This window comes from Rhinoderma darwinii, chromosome 2, assembly GCF_050947455.1.
Source record: "Rhinoderma darwinii isolate aRhiDar2 chromosome 2, aRhiDar2.hap1, whole genome shotgun sequence".
Taxonomy (NCBI): Eukaryota; Metazoa; Chordata; class Amphibia; order Anura; family Rhinodermatidae; genus Rhinoderma; species Rhinoderma darwinii.
The window spans coordinates 284,229,601-284,251,608 of NC_134688.1; the positions used below are offsets into that span (position 1 = coordinate 284,229,601).

Here is a 22,008-nt window from a genome sequence, read left to right on the forward strand (position 1 = left end):
ATTTCAGCCGTAATGGCATGTGCAGGCGTCTTTTGCTGCGTCCATTACGGACGTAATTGGAGCTGTTTTTCTATGGAGTCCATGGAAAACGGCTCCATTTACGTCTGAAGAAGTGACAGGCACTTCTTTGACGCGGGCGTCTTTTTTACGCGCCGCCTTTTGACAGCGGCGCGTAAAAAAAAATGACCGTCGGCACAGAACATCGTAAGACCCATTCAAATGAATGGGCAGATGTTTGCCAACGCTTTTGAGCCGCATTTTCGGACGTAATTCAATGCTAAAACGCCCGAATTACGTCCGTAAATAGGGTGTGTGAACCCAGCCTTAGTGACGCCCCGGCTGCTAGTGCTGCATTGTTGGGTCACTTAGGAGACCCAGCGATGCAACTGAAAGCTGCGGAACGTCGGCCATGAGAAGTTTCTGGGGGGGGGCGGGGGCCTAGTTAGAATTTTTGCATCGGGGCCCATGAGCCTCTAGCTACGCCCCTGCCAATACCCGAACTAGATGGGTAGCTAAATAGTATGATTCTATGTCAGGGAGGGCAAGCCCTCCTCTCTCCCTTGATCTACACAATAGTGAATGTCCTAGCTTTGATTATTTTAAAAAATGAGGTAAGGATCTTAATTGGGAGTGTCTGAAATAGATATAAAATACGTGGTAATATATTAATTTAAAAAATTGTACAACGTCCCAACCAGGTAAACGCTCCCCTTGTCCATCTATTACTATCCGCTTGAATATTAGACAAGAGGGGAAAAAATTCAGTCTGTAAAGGTCTTTAGTGTTTGGTGGAAGAAGCACCCCCAGGTATTTCAGGGCCTTATTATTCCATTTAAAAGTAAATGACTGTAGGTGGGAGATTAACATTCAAAGCCTCCGATTTGGTACAGTTAATCTTAAAGTTAGATAATTGGGAAAACAGATTAAATTCTTGAATAAGATTCGGAATTGAAATAATTGGGTTGGTCACAAAAAATAGAAGATCATCAGCATATGCAGCTACCTTATCTTCTTGTGATCCTGTACATATCTCTGTTATTTCAAGCTGTGCCCGTATTCCGCTCAGGAAAGGTTCCAACGACAAAATAAAGATCAAAGGAGAAAGGGGCAGCCCTATCTAGTACCAGTTTGCATGGAGAAAGAATCTGAAGGATTCCATTCACCCGGACTCTCGCTGACGGGCCACTATATAAGGACATTATCCATATAAGCATATTTTCTTTCAGTCCCAGATGTCGTAATGTCTCCGACATAAATACCCAGTTTAGCCTATCAAAGGTTTTCTCTGCATCAGTCGACAGAATCATAAATTCTGTATTTGTAGATTTTGCCTTATGGATAAGGTTAATGGCCCTGACAGTATTATTTCTTGCTTTCCTCCCCACTGTGAAACCAGCCTGGTCCGAATGAATGGAGCCCCTTAATAGTGGTATTAGATAGAATTTTGGCAAATAATTTAATATCAACGGTTAATAACGAAATCCGACGATAATTACCACATTGAGTAAGGTCCTTCCCTGACTTTGGGATTACCGTAATATACGCACTGAGCGAGTCGTTTGGGAATGTATCTGTTAGCAGTATGGAATTAAAAGCTTTGATTAGGTATGGGCTTAGGGAAGATAGAAATTTCCTATAGTAAGGGACAGTAAATCCGTTGGGACCTGGTGCTTTATCCTTGTGGGTATCTTCTATTGCACATAGTAATTCCTGCTCAGTAATTAAGTTTTCCAACGCATGTTAGTTCAGATTGTAGACATGGAAGGCCCGACTCCAGGATGTATTTCCGGACCCGAGATTGAAATTCTACTGATGCTGTAGCAGAATTTTTTGAGTCTATTGAGTATAGAGCTGCGTAAAAATCTCGGAAATCCGCTGCTATCTCTGTTGCGAGGTTGGATCTAGAATTATTTGGGGTAGCTATTTGTGATACATATGTACTTGCTTGTCGTAGGCGCAATGCTTTGGCCACTGACTTACTGCCTTTGTTACTATATTCGTAAAAATGTCTTCTACATTTAGAAAGGGTAGATTTTGCTTTGGACAAAAGCAAAGTACTTAATTCCTCGCGTTTCCGAAGTAATGAAACGGATGACTGTTTATGAGAGAGTTCTAATTCTTTGATTTGTGCCAGTAGAGTATTAGTAGATAAAAAGCGTTCTTTTTTTAACCGTGTACCTTGTTTAATAAAGAGCCCTCTGATTACACATTTATGAGTTTACCAAAGTGTACCTGGGTCTACATCCCCTTTATCGTTGAGTAGGAAGAATTCCATGATTGATTGGTGAATATCTTCAGCTATTATCTCATCCTCTAGTAATAAGAGATTAACCTTCCATTGCCACTGGTATCGGCGATTTTAGTAAGATGGTCATTGTAATTAGAGCATGATCTGAAAAAGTTATTGTGTCTATTGTAGCATCTTGCACGGATGGCAAATTTTGGTGTTTGATAAGGAATAGATCCAGTCTGGAATATAAGTTATGTGCTGTGGAATAAAATGAGTTCTATCAGCTCTGCTCGTTCTGAGCCGCGTTCACCCCCCCCCCCCCGGCCACGTGATGGTGGTCGAGATGGGCGAGAGGTCAGACGGATTGTCCCACTCAAACCCCCTCTACGCTTCGCCGGCATTGTAAAAAAGAAACGGCAGCAGTAGGAACACACTCGACACAATCACAGTTACAGAGTCAAGACGTGCACGGGATGACTGGCAGCAGCTACAGATAGCAGTAACAGGTAGCAGTAACAAGTAACAGTAATATGAATGGGGAAGGAGAAACTTCCACTTAAAAAAATAAAATAATAGGCGGCAGCAGGAGATCCTCCAGAGAACGTATACTTGCTTCAGGCAACCACAGCTGATACCCCTTTTTGGATACTGACCATAGAACAGCTACTCCCATGGAGCTCCTGGAGTGAATGCTCTCACGATCGTACTCCATGCCACACCTCCAATACCATCTAATGAAGGAGTAAGCAACCTTCTGCACTCCAGCTCTTGTAAAAATACAACTCCCAGCATGCCCTGACAGCCAAGGGATTTATTATTCCTGCCAAAATCTGCCAGTGCATGCTGGGAATTGTTGGTTAAGAACAGCTGGAGTGCCGAAGGTTGCTGACCCCTCTAGTGCATGTGTTTCCTGACCACTTGATTTTTATATTTTCTTGTTAAATGCCTAAGACCAGGCAAATAGACATACTGCATATTGTATTCAATTTCCCTTTACCATAGGGCCTTTTTTTGCTTTCAAGTGCAGATATAAAATGTTAAAGGCTTATGAGAACTACCAGATGATTTCAATTGTTTGAAAATTGTGAATAATAATTATATTTTATATTCCTATGATTATTTATTGGAAGCCACAGACCTGTGGGAAGACCTTTTCTGCCCCATGTAAACACCTGGATTTTTGCTCCGAAAGTTCATTGAACTTGACATTGATTGTCATCGAAAATGCACTTGGCTTAAAAAGGGATTAATCACATTTTTTTAAATTTGATTTTATTACCTATGCTAGAAAAATGAAAGCTAAACTGTCCCTATAGCACTGTCATAATGGAGGACTAAAGAAATAAGCAACCTAGAAAGCCTAGGGCTCCGAGGAGCAGTCAAGTACTCCGTTCGATTGTAGCATACTGTACATTTAGGCAGATATGTGTCATATGTACACTTTCTTATGGGATAAAAGTTCACAGATCACAATTTTAATGTTTAAAAGGAGAGGTAAGTGCTCACTTACTGAATGTATCGATCTCAAGTGCTCTGAAGATAAGGAAGTCATTTTGCTGTTTGCGTAGTTCATTGCGGAGCGTACAGGCGAGCTGATACCCATTCATAACTGAATGAGGAGGCTGATTCTTGACATAGAAAACCACTTTAGTGCTGAAAGTGAAGAGAACATAAATGGCAATCGAAAAAAACAAAATACAAACAATCATCCATATAAGATTCATTATAATATATTCTTACGGTAAAATAAAATTAAAAAAACAGAGCATTGTGAACACATCAACAAAATATTTTTTGAGTACATATCTGAATTCTCCTAAAAGTTAATTTTATGTATATATGATGTCTAAGAGTTTAGGTCCTATTAAACAGGGCAACGATCAGCCGATGAACGAGCAACTGGTTGTTCATCGACTAATCATATAGTTTATGCAGCATTAAATGTTGTTGTCGGCAGCACATCTCCCTGTGTAAACAGGGAGATGTGCTGCCGACATGATAGAAACGTATGGGACGAGCGATCGTAGTGACGATTGCTCATCTCTATATATAACCAATCATTGCTGCTTGTGAAAGGATCAAACGAGCGCCGATCAACGAACTGCCTCGTTGATCGGCGCTCGTTTCCAAAGCCCATATTGGCCTGTGTTAAAGGACCCTTAGTTGGCCAGTTGAGTACCCACGCAGTCTAAGAAATTTGAAAGCATGTCCGATAAGTGTTCAAACATATGGGGCCATTAGTCATTAGCCAGAACAGGTTTTAGTACCATAGACCAAATTATTATAGTTAATAACCAGGAACTCGTTTGGATCATTAGTCGCTCTTCTATGACCAACTTAAGGGTACTCGTAAATCTGTTTTGACTGCATGGCTTGTACAGATAATGCACATTGAAACCATGTGTTTCACCTGTACAAGCTGCGCGGGTTAAAACCACTGCATTTTGCGGTATACCAACAGCACATGGCAACCAATCAGAGCTAACTTTCATTTCCTAAACAGCTCAGAACAAATAAAAGCTGTTTATGGTTTACTATGGGCTACAAGGCCAGTTTTAACTTCGGCAGTTTTGATAAATACGGATGTATGTCTTTTTTAACTATAGATTTGTTTAAGTAACAGTCACATGAAAATATGACAGTAGCATCTACTCAATACAACTCAATTATGTCTTGCAACAATTAAATCAAATCACCATTCAGTATTGCAGCTGTACACAGATGCTAGATATACACAGGAGGGGGAATTTATTAACATTTCTACGCTGGTTTAACGGCATAAAAAAAATTTATTTATTTTTTTAAAGTTGAAGGTGTGGGGACACCAGCAACCAGACAAATTGACTATAATTGACATCAGAAACTTAAATTATAGTGCAAATGTACATATGGATGGCGTAGATTTGATTTTCTGGCGCACGGACTGACAGAAATGCGCTTTATTTATTTATAGGCTTGCACCTCTTAATAAATCATGTGCTTCTTACTCAAGTGTATTTCATTTTAAGACTGGCCTATAAAACGCCCCACAGACCCCCCCACTCCCCGCAAACTTTTTGTAGCGCAACTGTTTTATCTGCAGTACTAAATGGTCATTCTAGAGTGGCCAGTGTGTGACTGGGTGATTGCACATGTAATCTCACTACCCTATAACACTGCAGGATAGATTTAGCAATGAAATTGTGCACGGTGTACCAAGGCGGCAGGCCGTTGTAGATTAGTTCTGTAGAATGGCATACCGCTCAGCAGAATGCATGTTTTCGATAATGTGCCTCTATGGCTTGTTTGCGTATTTTGCTGTGGAAATAAACACCCATGTCGAAGTACTATTCCTGCTTATAACCTTATATTTGCAATCAAACAAGGCAAGAAGCAAAAAGAAGGGGAAAGTGTGCCACCAGGCCATCTCCCACATCAGCATCATCAAAGGACAGGTGAAAAATGTATAATCGCTGGGGGCCTGACCCCCGTTCCTCCTCGCTGCACGATTGCCGCGAGGAACATTTTTAATGGATTGCACGTGCGCTACTGCTCCATTCAAAGTCTATGGGGCCGACGGGCACAGCCGAGTACAGTGCTCAGCTATTTCTGTCATTCCCATAGACTTTGAATGGAGCGGCAGTGCACATGCGTTACTGCCGATCCATTCGAAATCTTCCTTGCTGTTATCCTGCAGTGAAGAGCCCCCTGTTCTAGAGATTGGTGGAAGTGCTAGTGGTGGGGACCCCAGCGATCATACATTTATCACCTATCCTTTAGATAGGTGTTAAAAGCTAATAGTGGGAAAACACCTTTAATAGTTTCAAGTCAAGGACCAGACATCATTTAGCCATTTTTGACACGCGTTAGTTAAACGGCAGATTTTTGCGATGTTTTCCCTGGGAACAATGCTGGTTTCCATTCATCCGTCTTGCGCCTCTTAATAAATTAGGCACATCTTAAATAGCTTATAGTTTAAAAAAAATAAAAAATGCTTTCTTACGTTCCAAATAATTTTTTTATGAAAAAGAAGGAGGAGCACAGCGCCAGCTGAGCAATGTGGCTGGGCGTCCGAGGAGGGGGCAAGTGGATAAAGGAGCAAAGAGGAGGGAAATTTTAAAGGATATGTAAAAAGATATGTAAACATTTGTACTCATCCTTTTTTTATAAAACAATGTTTTATGTGATTTTAACCCCTTATCGCACCAGGACGCACCGGTGCGTCCTGGCTAAAAACTGTCACCCAATCACAGTGGTCCCCGGCCGGCGATTGCTGTGATTGGTCAGTCACAGCAGACTGACCAATCACATCTCCATGAAAATGTGTATGTGATGACGCTGGCTCAGAAGCTAAGCCAGCGCCATCACCGCCGGGTATTGGCTGTCCGACACCCCGCTGTAAAGGCCGGGACCGGAGCTAGGCTCCGATCCGGCCGATTAACTCCTTAGATGCAGCGATCAACGTGATCGCTGCATCGAAGTTGATTCTAGCCTGTCGGCAACCATGATGGTTGAAACGGGCGCGGGTGTCTGCTGTTTGTCACGGCTGACATCCTGCTCTAACGGCTAGGACCGGAGCTAGGCTCCGATCTGACCGATTAACTCCTTAGATGCAGCGATCGCTGCATCTAGGTGGTTAGATCGCACCCTATGGTTGTTAATGGCAACCATCGGCAGCCACGGGGGTGCCGATGGTTGCTATGGCAACCGTAGCCTAACAATGGCTTCCTAGTAAGGAAGCCTAACAGGCCCGCTGGGAGGCGAAGCCTAATAGGCTTCCTGTCAGTGAATAGCCGACAGCTCTAATACACTGCACTATGTAGGTAGTGCAGTGTATTAGAATAGCGATCAGTGCTTCATGCCTGCGGGACAAAAAAAAAAAGTTAAAACAAGTTAATAAAAATGGTGTAAAAAAGTAAAAAAAAATAAAAGTTTCACATTAAAAAAACACTATAAACAGCCTTTTTTTCCCATAAGTAGTCTTTTATTATAGGAAAAAAAAGTATCACATTAAAAAAAGTACATATATGTTGTATCACCGCGTCCGTAACGACCCGAACTATAAAAATGTCATGCTATTTTACCCGCACGGTGAACACCGTAAAAAAATAAAATATAAAACTTCCAGAAAAGCAGTTTTTTAGTCACTACCCTTCTCAAAACAGAATAAAAAAAGGGATCTAAAAGTTGCATGTACCCCAATATTATACCATTAAAAACTACAGCCCGTCCCGCAGAAAACAAGCCCTCCCAAGGCTTTTTTGACGGAAAAATAAAAAAATTATGGCTCTCAGAATATGGCGACACAAAAAAAAAAATTATTTTAAACAAAAGTGATTTTATTGTGCAGACGCAGCAAAACATAAAAAAAACTATATACATATGGCATCGCCGAAAATCGTACTGACCCGCAGAATAAAGTAACATTGTCATTCATAGCGCAGGGAGAACGCCGTAAAAAAAATAAAATAATAAAAACCATCAGAATTGTTTGCCAAAAAAATGAAATAAAAAGTGATAAAAAAATACCCTAAAATGGTACCAATGAAAACTACAGATTGTCCCGCAACAAATAAGCCCTCAGACAGCTCCGGTGGAGAAAAAATAAAAACAAGTTCTGGCTCTCAGAATATGGCGATGCAAAATGTGCAGTGTTCCAAAAGCGGATAAGATTGGGCGCCATTTATCAGTGCGACACCGGCCACATATTTATGAATTATTATTTATTTACCCCATTATTATACCCTCTTATTATACCCTGATGTACTCCGCACAGATTACATATGCCCCCACATCAAACTGAAATACCAGCAAAACCCCAAACAAAACTACCACTAAGCAAAATCTGCGCTCCAAAAGCCAAATGGCTCTCCCTCCCTTCTGAGCACTACAGCGGTGCCCAAACTGCAGTTTACGTCCACATATATGGCATCGCCATACCCGTGAGAACCCGCTTAACAGTTTGAGGTATTTGTCTTCAGTGGCACGAACTGGGCACAACATATTGTGCACTCAAATTTCATATACCTGTGGAAATTTGCAATTTTCACTTTGAACCATCCACTGAGCATTCATTTCTAATAAAACAAAAAAAACTCTGTGGTCAAAATGCTCATTACACCCCTTAGAAAAATGCCTTGAGGAGTGCAGTTTCCAAAATGAGGGTCAGTACTTGGGGGTTTGTTTTACTATTTGACCCCAGACCCTGCCATTGTGAGCGAATGCTGTGAAAATCACGAAAATAGGCCTCACATGCGCCTTTCACTCCTAAGCCGTCATGTCCAGGCAAATGATAAATGCCTTGAGGGGTGTAGTTTCCAAAATGGGGTCACTTCTGAAGGTTTTACACTCTACTCTGGTACCTAAGGGAGCTCTGCAAATGCGACATGGCGCATGTACACCAGTCCAGCAAAATCTGCGCTCTAAAAGCCAAATGGCGCTCCTTCCATTTTGAGCTCTGCTATGTGCCCAAACAGCAGTTTAGGGCCACACATGGGGTATTGCCGTACTCGGGAGAAATTGGGTAACAAATTGTGTGTTGTTTTTTTCTCCTATTGCCCCTTGTGGAAAAAAATGTAGTTAAAACTACATATTTTTTGAAGAAAAATTTTTTTTTTACTGCCTCATTCTAATACAATCTATGAAACACCTGTGGGATCAAAATGGGCACTGCACCCCTAGATGATTATCCTGAGTGGTATAGTTTCCCACTTCTCAGGGGTTTCTACTGTACTGGTAACTCATGGGCTCTGCAAATACGACATGGCACCCAAAAAACAATTAACCAATTACAGGGTATTGCCGTACTCAGGAGAAATTGCTTTACAATTGTTGGGGTGCTTTTTCTCCTTTATTCCTTGTGAAAATGAAAAAAATGCAACATTTTAGTGGAAAGAATGTAGATTTTCATTTTTACTGCCCAATTCCAATAAATTCAGCAAAAAAACTGTGGGGTCAAAATGCTCACTATACCGCTATATATATTCCACGAGGGGTGTAGTTTCCCAAATGGGGTAACTTTTGCGGGGTTTGCACTATTTTAGCCCCTCAGTGGATTTGCAAAGGTGACATGGCGCCGCAAACCATTCCAGCAAAACTTGAGCTCCAAAAGTCAAATGGCGCTCCATCCTTTCTAAGCCCTGCCATGTGTCCAAACAGCAGTTTATTACCACATATGGGGTATTGCTGTGTTTAGAAGAGTTTGCTTTACAAATGTTGGGGTGCTCTTTCTCCTTTATCTATTGTAAAAATGAAAAAATATGAGCTAAAACGACATTTTATTAGAAAAAATATAGATAAATTTCACGGAATAATTCCCATAAATTCTGCAAAAAACGTGTGGGGTCAAAATGCTAACTATACCCCTAGAAATATTCTTTGAGGGGTGTAGTTTCCAAAATGAGTCACTTTTGGGGGGTTTCCGCTGTTTTGGTCCCTCCAGGGCGTTGAAAATACGACATGGCACTGAAAACTATTCCAGCAAAATCTGCTCTCCAAAATCGAAATGGTGCTCCTTCCCTTGTGAGCCCTGCCGTGGGTCCAAACAGCAGTTTATTACCACATATGGGGCATTGCCGTAATCGGGAGAAGATGCTTTACAAATGTTGGGGTGCTTTTTCTCAGAAATTTTTACAAGGAATAAATAAGTTTTTTTAGAAAAAAAATTTCATTTTTACACACTAATTCCAATAAGTTTAGTAAAGAAACTGTGGGGTCAAAATGCTAACTATACCCCTAGATAAATTTCTTGAGGGGTGTAGTTTACAAAATGTGGTCACTTGGTGGGTTTCCACTATTTTGGCACCACAAGACCTCTTCAAACCTGACATGGTGCCTAAAATAAATTCTAAAAAGAGGCGGCCCCAAAATCTATTAGGTCTTCCTTTGCTTCAGTCCAGTACCACACTAGGGCCACATGTGGGATATTTCTAAAAACTGCAGAATCTGGGTAAGAAATATTGAGTTGCATTTCTCGGGTAAAACTTTCTGTGTTAAAGAGGCTCTGTCACCAGATTTTGCAACCCCTATCTGCTATTGCAGCAGATAGGCGCTGCAATGTAGATTACAGTAACGTTTTTATTTTAAAAAAACGAGCATTTTTGGCCGAGTTATGACCATTTTTGTATTTATGCAAATGAGGCTTGCAAAAGTACAACTGGGCGTGTTGAAAAGTAAAAGTACAACTGGGCGTGTATTATGTGCGTACATCGGGGCGTGTTTACTACTTTTACTAGCTGGGCTTTCTGATGAGAAGTATCATCCACTTCTCTTCAGAACGCCCAGCTTCTGGCAGTGCAGATCTGTGACGTCACTCACAGGTCCTGCATCGTGTCGGCACCAGAGGCTACAGTTGATTCTGCAGCATCATCAGCGTTTGCAGGTAAGTAGCTACATGGACTTACCTGCAAACGCCGATGCTGCTGCAGAATCATCTGTAGCCTCTGGTGCCGACACGATGCAGGACCTGTGAGTGACGTCACAGATCTGCACTGCCAGAAGCTGGGCGTTGTGAAGAGAAGTGGATGACACTTCTATACACAACGCCCAGCTAGTAAAAGTAGTAAACACGCCCCGATGTACGCACATAATACACGCCCAGTTGTACTTTTACTTTTCAACACGCCCAGTTGTACTTTTGCAAGCCTCATTTGCATAAATACGAAAATGGTCATAACTTGGCCAAAAATGCTCGTTTTTTAAAAATAAAAACGTTACTGTAATCTACATTGCAGCGCCTATCTGCTGCAATAGCAGATAGGGGTTGCAAAATCTGGTGACAGAGCCTCTTTAAAGAAAAAAATGTATTACCAATGAATTTTGGCAAAAAAAAAATTTTAATTGTAAATTTCCCCTCTACATTGCTTTAATTCCTGTGAAACGCCTAAAGGGTTAAAATACTTTCTGAATGTGGTTTTGAATACTTTGAGGGGTCTAGTTTTTAAAATGGGATGATTTATGGGGACTTTCTAATATATAAGGCCCTCAAAGCCACTTTCGAACTGAACTGGTCTCTAAAAAAATAGCCTTTTGAAATTTTCTTGAAAATATGAGAAATTGCAGCTAAAGTTCTAAGCCTTGCAACGTCCTAGAAAAATAAAAGGACGTTCAAAAAACGATGCAAACATAAAGTAGACATATGGGAAATGTTAACTAGTAACTATTTTGTGTGCTATTACTATCTGCCTTACAAGCAGATACATTTAAATTTAGAAACATGCGAATTTTTGCAAATTTTCTCTGAATTTTGGGGTTTTTGACAAATAAACACTGAATATATCGACCAAATTTTACCACTAACAAAGTACATTGTGTCACGAGAAAACAATCTCAGAATTGCTTGGATACATAAAAGCATTCTAGAGTTATTACCACATAAAGTGACACATCAGATTTGAAAAAATTGTATGCGTCCTTAATGGCAAAACAGGCTGTGTCCTTAAGGGGTAAGCAAATTTTTATCAAAAACTATGCTTATTTTTTGAGATACAGCTTCTATGTATTGTGTATACATAGAAGCTTTATCTTGCTGTCAAAGGTAAGCAGGACTGACGGCTCGGTAGGAAGGCTGGTCCTGCGGATCTCTGATCCAGCTGTTATCGATCACATCTAAGTTCAGATTAAATTAAACTTTTCTTATTTACATGTTTTGGCATAATAAAGCATTTTTATATTATTGAACATTTTATTTTACTTTTTGAGACTTTTTTTTAGACACACTGGGGGACTTGATCATGCGATTATTTAAATGCTGATATAATACACTGCAATACTTCTGTATTCCAGTATGTTATATACCTGTGAGCATAACACTGACAGGAATCCTATTAGGGCCTTAGAGGTGTATTAATATGGCAGACCTAGGGACCATTGGTAGGCCCCCCTGCTGCCATAATAACCCATTGGCACCACGTTATCACATCAGGGGGGGGGGTGAGGCTGACCACTAAATAAATCCACTAAGATGCTACAGGGTTTAATGGCCTGGATCAGTTATATGTGATATAGCTGGCACCTGCAAGTGATGAAGCTACATCACCATGACGTACTATTGCGTCAATTCTTGGGAACTACTTAGTTCCCATGACATAATAGTAGGTCATAGGGCAGGAAGGTGTTAAAAGAATAAAGAATAGACTGATGCATCTTACTTTTGTGTCCACTCCTGTGTTTGGCTAAAAAAACAGAGCCAAAAACTGATTGCAAACTGTCTGTGATCCTGACCTAACAAATATTTGTCAAAAATTTTGGAAAGAGGTTCTTTGGACTTCAGAAGTAACTCCCAGAAATCTGTCTTAATTTGTCCTATTGATTCATCTCTCCAACTGCGTCAGGCCCTGTTCACATGTTAAAGGCCTCCGTTGCAGATTCCGTAATTTTTGCCTAACAAAATAACGCAGCAACGACTGACACCATGACAGAACGTTGGTTTCTGTTATGCGACTGATCCGGAGGCTCCAGCTTTTCGTTGTCCTGCTTCTATGATGGAGAAGAACAATGGAAAACCTGAACGAAGATGTGAACAGAGCCTTTCCTGTCAAGTTTAAAGGGGTTATCCAGGCTTAGATAAACGTAGCGGGTTTCTTCCAAAATTAGTGCCAGGTTTCTGGACGAAAGCAGCTATGTTTTTTGTTATCCTGGACATCCCCTTTAATCACCCCACAGCTAGTTCTATGCAAAGACATGACTTGCTTTGTCATTTTATGTATGTGAAATAAAATCAGAAAAAAACAGGATATACCTTTTTTCTGTATAAAGTTGGATCTTCTGCACAGTGATGTCAGAATCTAAAACCCCTAGAAGAACTCCAATCTGGCGCATAAACATCCCCTTCTGTCTTTCAGTCAGTTCGCTGACACTCACATCCAGAATCATCTCCACCAGGTTATTCTTCATGGGGTCTGAAGAACAGAAGCAAGGAAAGTTGGAACTACAGGAAAAGGCGACTACAAAATGACCAAAGTGATTTAATAGGAATAAAACCGTAATTTAATATTAGGTAAAATAACGAATAAAATATAAATGAAGGGAGCAAAAAGATTAGAGTTTTAAAACATTTGTTAGCAGTGATTTACATATAGAGGAATGCGAAGAGGACACAGACAATGTCTCCCTGCGTGCTCCTCTCCCCCATGTGAGAGTTGGATGCCTGTAACGTTATTGCGAAGTGACGGGTTTCTATGGCAATAGCCTAAATCCGCTTTCAGCTCCATAACTTCAGGAGGATCTCAGCATGATCGGCCTTTAAAGAGGACCAGATATATTTAAGTTCCAGCTGCATGGGCATCGGCAGCTTGAACGTAAATATGTTTTGTGGTTGTCTAGGGGTTGAAGAGGAGCTTGTCAACAGTCATTCCATATAATTTCCCACCATTATTTAGCTTTTTCTAAAAATTTATTTAGCTGGAGAACACCTACAAAAAAAACCTTTAAAATTTACATTACACAGGAAATACCTCCATAAAGTGGTTCTTCCAAATTCACATCCAAAGTAAAAATTCAGAGTTCCGCTGGTTTACTGTTACTGGAGTGCAGCTCAAATTACAGTTATACAGTTCACAACGCAGATTTGTTGCAGATTTTCAGTGCAGCTTCAGCATCGAAAATCTGCAACGTATTACGGTACAATGCATTCGGTTGGGGTTTTCACTGCGGATGTCACCCTTTACATAGGTTGGGGTCTGCCGCAAAATCCACATGTAATACATGCAGATTATGCCGTGGATTTGCTGTGAAATCAGTGGCAGGGAAATAGAAAAGCTGTTAGGAAACAAAATTGTATTCAGAGTGTAGAAAACTTCAGACAAATTGAATGTAGCAACTAGCAGAATTTTTACTTTTACTTTGCATGTGAACAGGGAAAAATATATGATAAAACTCAAAACTTGCGCGAACTCTGCAATGGAAATGCACTTTAAAGAAATGGATAAATTAACAATGATTTTATTATTGGTAATGCTGAAAATTGTTGTTAAACACGTTAAGTCAACACCTTAAACTCTTTGTCATGTTCCTCAAACCATTCCTTAACAAATTTTGCAGTGTGACAGGGAGCATTATCCTGCTGAAAGAGGCCACTGCCAGTAGGAAATACCGTTGCCATGAGGGGGTGTACTTGGCCTGCAAAAATGTTTAGGTAGGTGGCAGGGGCGTAGCCAATGGGTTCATGGGCCCCGATGCAAAGGTTCCTCTTAGGCCCCGCCCAAACTTCTCATGGCCGACGACCCGCAGCTTTCAGCTGCATCGGTCTCCTAAGTGACCCAACAATGCAGCACTAGTAGCCAAGGGCATCACTAAAGTCTTGAAACATCAGGGGAAATAGCCCCAATACATATACCCCACAAAAAAATGTGTGTGCGTGTATGTATATGTGTATATAGGAGACAGCATATCTACAGCACTACGACCCTATAGCTATGGGTAGGATTAGATACAGTGGCTCAGCAGACAGTATCACACATGATAGGATTAAATACAGTGGCACAGCAGACAGTATCACACATGATAGGATTAGATATAAGGTCCAGCAGACAGTATCACACATGATGGGATTAGATATAAGGTCCAGCAGACAGTATCACACATGATGGGATTACATAAACTAGCTCAGCAGACAGTATAACACATTATAGGATTAGATACAGTGGCTCAGCAGACAGTATCACACATGATAGGATTAGATATAGGGCCCAGCTCGCTGACATTGAGGCTCCAGCGCTGGACCCAGGAAAGGTAAGTATCAGGGTATGTTCACACGCAGCCAAAAACTTCTCAAAATACGGAGCTGTTTTCAAGAGAAAACAGCTCCTGATTTTCAGACGTTTTTTGTGCCACTCGCGATTTTCGCGGCGTTTTTTCACTGCGTTTTTCACAGCGTTTTTGGAGCTTTTTTCAATAGAGTCTATGGAAAACGGCTCCAAAAACGTCGGAACAGAACACCGTTTTCCCATTGAAATCATTGGGCAGATGTTTGGAGGCGTTCTGCTTCAGATTTTTCGGCTGTTTTTCGGGCGTTTACAGCCCAAGAAACGTCTGAAAATAGGCCGTGTGAACATACCCTAATAATTATTTTGCATTTTTGTGTGTTACTAATTATTTTTGTGTGTTTGTGTGTTTTTTACGAGTTCGGTTGTTTGACTACATCGGATTCGAGGACTACTTCGATGACTGCGTTTTTTTTTATTCTCAATAAAATGGTTAATGAGGGTTGTGTTTTTTATTTCAATAAAATATTTTTTTCTATGTCTTTGTATTTTTCTAAACTTTATTACTACCGCCTAAGTAATGGCCGCTGGCTGATTGGCAACACCCATTACTAAGGCGAGGCTTAATGTTAGACATAAAGAGGCTAACACTAACCCCCATTATTACCCCAATACCCACCGCCACCAGGGGTACCGGGAAGAGCCGGGCACGATCCAGTACCCGACCATCTGTAGTGATGGAAGGGGACTGTCGCGGCCGCAGGCTGGTTTTATTAGGCAGGGAAAGCCCAAAACCAGTGGCCCTTCCCACCCTGGTAATGCTAGGCTGCTGCTGCTATGTTGTATCTGGCTGGTTATAAAAATGGGGGAACCCCACATCGTTCTTTCCAATTATTTATTTATTTGAAAAAATGACGTGGGTTTCCCCCCATCCCTAAGTCCCAATGCGCGTCAATAAGAGTTGGGTGCCCACGACCCTGTTGCCGGTTCATTGGTTGTCCTTCCATGCACCACTGTTAGTAGGTACTAACTATTGAATACGGTGGACATCCTACAAGACCTGCTCTTTTGGAGATTCTCTGACTCAGACTTCTAGCCGTCACAATTTAACCCTTGTCAAAGTCACTCAAATCCTTACGCTTGTCAATTTTTCAACTTCAAAAATGGACTTTTCACTTGATGCTTAATATATCCCATCCCTTGACAGCCGCCATTGTAATCAGATAATCAATGTTATTCACTTCACCTGTTAGTGGTTTTAATGTTATGGCTGATCAGTGTATATGTATGCAGCTACTTAGAATAGTAGCCATCAGAGCTCCCTTGCGGCGAGCTCTGGGTAACTGAATAGTCTTTACTACTCCCATGGGCCTAAGTACCCAATGGTCCATTCTCCTGTATATAGATACAGAATACAGTATAAAAAACTATCTGCGTAGGTCGAGGTCTACCTTACTCATAGACGCAGAGTATTGAAAGCCCAGCATGGAGCTGACTTTAAATAATTATTGATACTGTATCTATATCAGGATGAATGTCCCATCAGGATCATGTAGGCCTAAGGGATCAGCCCATCCCAGCTAATTTTATTCCAGGCTCTGTCCTCAATGGCATTATGGTTTCCGTTTATAAAGGAGCCATAATGCATATGTTCCAATTAGGGCTGGACGATTTTTCCCAAAAATAAAATCTAGAGATAATTTAATAAATAACTTTTTAACATATATTGCTATAATTATTGTACGTAACTTCACAACTTTTAACCTCTGCAAATACTTTTTTTTAATGATAAATACAATTGGAAAAATGTCTATCTAATTGATTATAATTTCTGTGATCCCCGGCAGGGAACAGGTTAACAGAATCTATAATCAATTATATACTGCATGCACTAACATCCCTCTCTGCCCGTCACCACCACAGCTGGTCTCAGACATTGCTGGCGAGAGCAGTGTAAATTGCAGCAGGGCCAGACAGATAGCACCGAGCGGGCACTCTATAATGCAATCTCGCCCCAGTGTCGGAGGTCTGAGCAGGACCCTGTGCAGTACCGGCCCCCACGATGGAGGGTAAAATAAATGACATTAGGGCCCGATTCACACGACCGTGAAAAACTATCCGTGTGTCCGCTGGATTTCCCAGCCCGACCACGGTACATGTGAACGGGACTCCTGGCATCATAGATATTTAGGCCTTATTCACACGACAGTGATAAACGGCCGTCACACGGCCATTTTCATAATAATGATGTTCTATGGGTGTATTCACACGGCCGTTGTTTGAACCTTTAAAAATTGTTAATTTTAATTTTTGGCCATTTTAACGGCCTGACGGCACCCTTAGAAGTCAATGGATCCATTTTTAACTGCTGTCAATACATGTAACAACCGTTAAAAACGGATCTGTGACATGGGGATTTGCATGGGAACTACTAGTTCTCTTGCTGGCTATCGGCGGCTCGATGGCACACACTCACCCATTTACCGATGCAGCGCCGACTTCTCCTGGTGTGGTCGCTAGTCTCGCGGGTTCTGCAAAGGCAGCGCGATGACATCATCGCCTTTGCAGATCCCGTGAGACTAGCGACCAGACCAGGAGAAGTCGGCGCTGCATCGGTGACTATGTGTCATCGCGTCGCCGCAGATCCCGTGAAGACGAGAGGCTTTACCTGAAGAAGACAGCGCTGCATCGGTGAGTATGTAGGACATTCATGTCGGGCTGTGTGGCATCATATCCAGGAGGGCTGTGTGGCATCTACAGGGGGGCTGGTGGCATCTACAGTGAGGCTGTGTGGCATTTACAGGGGGTCTGTGTGGCATCGTATAGAGGGGGTCTGTGTGGCATCGTATAAAGGGGGTCTGTGTGGCATCGTATACAGGGGGTCTGTGTGGCATCGTATACAGGGAGGTGTGTGGCATCGTATACAGGGAGGTGTGTGGCATCATACACAGGGAGGTGTGTGGCATCATACACAGGGAGGTGTGTGGCATCATACACAGGGAGGTGTGTGGCATCATACACAGGGAGGTGTGTGGAATCATACACAGGGAGGTGTGTGGCATCATCTACAGGGAGGTGTGTGGCATCATCTACAGGGAGGTGTGTGGCATCATCTACAGGGAGGTGTGTGGCATCATCTACAGGGAGGTGTGTGGCATCATCTACAGGGAGGTGTGTGGCATCATCTACAGGGAGGTGTGTGGCGGCATCTACAGGGAGGTGTGTGGCATCATCTACAGGGAGGTGTGTGGCATCATCTACAGGGAGGTGTGTGGCATCATCTACAGGGAGGTGTGTGGCATCATCTACAGGGAGGTGTGTGGCATCATCTACAGGGAGGTGTGTGGCATCATCTACAGGGAGGTGTGTGGCATCATCTACAGGGAGGTGTGTGGCATCATCTACAGGGAGGTGTGTGGCATCATCTACAGGGAGGTGTGTGGCATCATCTACAGGGAGGTGTGTGGCATCATCTACAGGGAGGTGTGTGGCATCATCTACAGGGAGGTGTGTGTGGCATCATCTACAGGGAGGTGTGTGTGGCATCATCTACAGGGAGGTGTGTGTGGCATCATCTACAGGGAGGTGTGTGTGGCATCATCTACAGGGAGGTGTGTGTGGCATCATCTACAGGGAGGTGTGTGGCATCATCTACAGGGAGGTGTGTGGCATCATCTACAGGGAGGTGTGTGGCATCATCTACAGGGAGGTGTGTGGCATCATCTACAGGGAGGTGTGTGGCATCATCTACAGGGAGGTGTGTGGCATCATCTACAGGGAGGTGTGTGGCATCATCTACAGGGAGGTGTGTGGCATCATCTACAGGGAGGTGTGTGGCATCATCTACAGGGAGGTGTGTGGCATCATCTACAGGGAGGTGTGTGGCATCATCTACAGGGAGGTGTGTGGCATCATCTACAGGGAGGTGTGTGGCATCATCTACAGGGAGGTGTGTGGCATCATCTACAGGGAGGTGTGTGGCATCATCTACAGGGAGGTGTGTGGCATCATCTACAGGGAGGTGTGTGGCATCATCTACAGGGAGGTGTGTGGCATCATCTACAGGGAGGTGTGTGGCATCATCTACAGGGAGGTGTGTGGCATCATATACAGGGAGGTGTGTGGCATCATCTACAGGGAGGCTGTAAATAGTGTCTAGGTGAACATGTGACCTTCCTTTGAGTGTTTTCAGGGGGTTGGGACAAAAAAAGGCTGACCAATGAAATTCATCATTTTTTTTAACGGGCATGAAAAACTGATGCAAAACGGCCATTAAAAACGGACAGACGGACTGGAAATGGGTGAAAATTTGGAGACAAACTGATGCAAAACGGCCATGAAAAACTGACAGTTGATCAGTTTTTAATGGACATTTTTTTTTACTGCCATGTGACTGTAGCCTTAGGCTACAGCCACACGACAGTGAAAAAAGATGGCCATTAAAAACTGATCAATTGTCAGTTTTTCATGTCCATTTTGCATCAGTGTCTCCAAATACTCATCCATTTCCAGTCCGTCTGTCTGTTTTTCATGTCCGTTAAAAAAAATAAATTCAAAATATGCATTTCATTTGTCTGGGTTTTCTGTCCCAATCCCCTGAAAACACCACAGTGCCCATGTAGATAGTGCCACAATGTCCCTGTAGATTGTGCCACAGTGCCCACATATGGTGACGTAGTGCCACTACCTATGTAGATAGCGCCTCTGTCACTGTAGATAGTGCCACGGTGCCCACATATAGTGATCTAGTGCCAAAGTGCCCATGTATAGTGCAGCAATGTCACTGAAGATAGTGCCACAGTGCCCACATATAGTGACATTGTGCCACAGTGCCAATGTAGATAGTGCCGCAATGTCCCTGTAGATTATTGCCTACATAGTGCCCACATGCAGTGCCAAAGTACCCACATGGAGTGCCCACATGTAATGACAGTGCCCACATAGTGCCACCCCCAATATAGTGCCCCAGTGCCCATATAGATAGTGCCACACCCCCTAGCAGATAACACCCCCACCCCCTAGTCGATTGCTGCACCCCGTCCCTTGTAGATCGCATCCTGCTCCCTTGTAGATCGCATCTCCCCTCCCTTGTAGATCGCATCCCCCCTCCCTTGAAGATCGCAACCCCCCTCCCTTGTAGATCGCAACCTCCCCCCTTGTAGAAAGCAATCCCCCCTCCCTTGTAGATCGCATCCCCCTCCCTTGTAGATCGCATCCCGCTCCCTTGTAGATCGCATCCCCCCTCCCTTGTAGATCGCATCCCCCCTCCCTTGTAGATCGCATCCCCCCTCCCTTGTAGATCGCAGCCCCCCTCCCTTGTAGATCGCAACCCCCCCTCCCTTGTAGATCGCAACCCCCCTCCCTTGTAGATCGCAACCCCCCTCCCTTGTGGATCGCAACCCCCCCTCCCTTGTAGAAAGCAATCCCCCCTCCCTTGTGGATCGCAACCCCCTCTCCCTTGTGGATCGCAACCCCCTCTCCCTTGTGGATCGCAACCCCCTCTCCCTTGTGGATCGCAACCCCCTCTCCCTTGTGGATCGCAACCCCCTCTCCCTTGTGGATCGCAAACCCCCTCTCCCTTGTGGATCGCAACCCCCTCTCCCTTGTGGATCGCAACCCCCTCTCCCTTGTGGATCGCAACCCCCTCTCCCTTGTGGATCGCAACCCCCTCTCCCTTGTGGATCGCAACCCCCTCTCCCTTGTAGATCACTCCGCTGCAGCTGCCATAAGGAGCTGAATCCCCGGCCAGAGTTTGCCGACGCTGTGGCTGGGGATTCAGCGCCTAGTGGGAGCTACAGCGGCGTGATAAACAAGGAAGGGGGGGTGCGATCTACAAGGGAGGTGGGGTGCCAGCTACAAGGGGGCTGGTGGTGGGATATGCAAGTGGGTGCGCTATCTACAGTGGTGCGGTTATATACTAGGAGTGCCAAAGTCTCTGCTTCCCCACGGAACTACTGTTGCGTACTGTATAATTTTCTTCAGTACAGAACAGCAGTTCCACGAGGAAGCAGAGAAGGGACGGGACAGATCAGGCAATGACAAAGAGGTGGGGCGGAGCTTCCCCTTGCAGTATAGAGCGACGGCGCCACTATAGAATTGATTCAATGTAATTTTGTAATAGATCCTAACAGATCAAACCGACTTATTATGAGTCTGTCAAGTTTTCTTTTTTTACTCGATAGAATAGTGCAACATGCTACGATATTCCGGATGTCAAAGTACATGAAAACCTGATGGAAATGAACAAAATGCGAACATACCTTTACATAACATTACACATACTGATTTTTTTGCAACAAATTATTCATGACACTGATATGATATAGCATTCATTCCTAAGACTTAAATGGGTTGTCCTGTTTAGAAAACCTATTTTCATTTACCCTATTTGGAATTCTGAGTTAATAGACGGGGGATCCTCTGTTCAGGATCAACATCTCTTGGGGAGAGTGGACAGCAGCTAAAAAAGAGTGTCTCTCTTAAATGACAACTGTGTAACTCTTAATTTCCCCTGTGGTGGCGCTACAGGGAAATTGAACACTTAGGCTGGGTTCACACGAGCATGTTACGTCCGTAATGGACGGACGTATTTCGGCCGCTCGTCCCGGACCGAATACACTGCAGGGAGCCGGGCTCCTAGCATCATAGTTATGTACGATGCTCGGAGTCCCTGTCTCTCCGTGTAACTACTGTCCCGTACTGAAAACATGATTACAGTACAGGACAGTTGTCCGGCAGAAAGGCAGGGACTCCTAGCGTCGTACATAACTATGATGCTAGGAGCCCGGCTCCCTGCAGTGTGTTCGGTCCAGGACTTGCGGCCGAAATACGTTCCGTCCTTTACGGACGTAACATGCTCGTGTGAACACAGCCTTACTGCCAGGTTTACACAGAGATTATATTTGATCACTGGGGGTCCCAGCAGGGGGATACTTTGTTATCAGTTTATTGCCAAGGGACCCTTCTAATAAGTAGGGATCGTATGAAAGTGGACAACCCCTTATTAACCCCTTCCCGACATTTGTCATATGGATATGTCATGGAAAGCTAGTGTTTCCCGCATTTTGCCGTATTCATACGACAAATGGTGGACACCGG

At 43.3% G+C, this 22,008-nt stretch overlaps 1 protein-coding gene across 1 annotated transcript in view; it reads right to left on the reverse strand.

Moving 5' to 3' along the window:
- The window catches only part of KIAA0319L (KIAA0319 like), a 139,605-nt gene that overhangs the window by 19,325 nt on the left and 98,272 nt on the right, over positions 1-22,008 (reverse strand). The window contains exons 17-18 of the mRNA XM_075853361.1: positions 12,948-13,107; positions 3,741-3,883 (exon numbers count right to left, since the gene is read on the reverse strand). Of these exons, the coding sequence (XP_075709476.1) occupies positions 3,741-3,883; positions 12,948-13,107 (303 nt within the window). The remainder of the gene's footprint in view (positions 1-3,740; positions 3,884-12,947; positions 13,108-22,008) is intronic.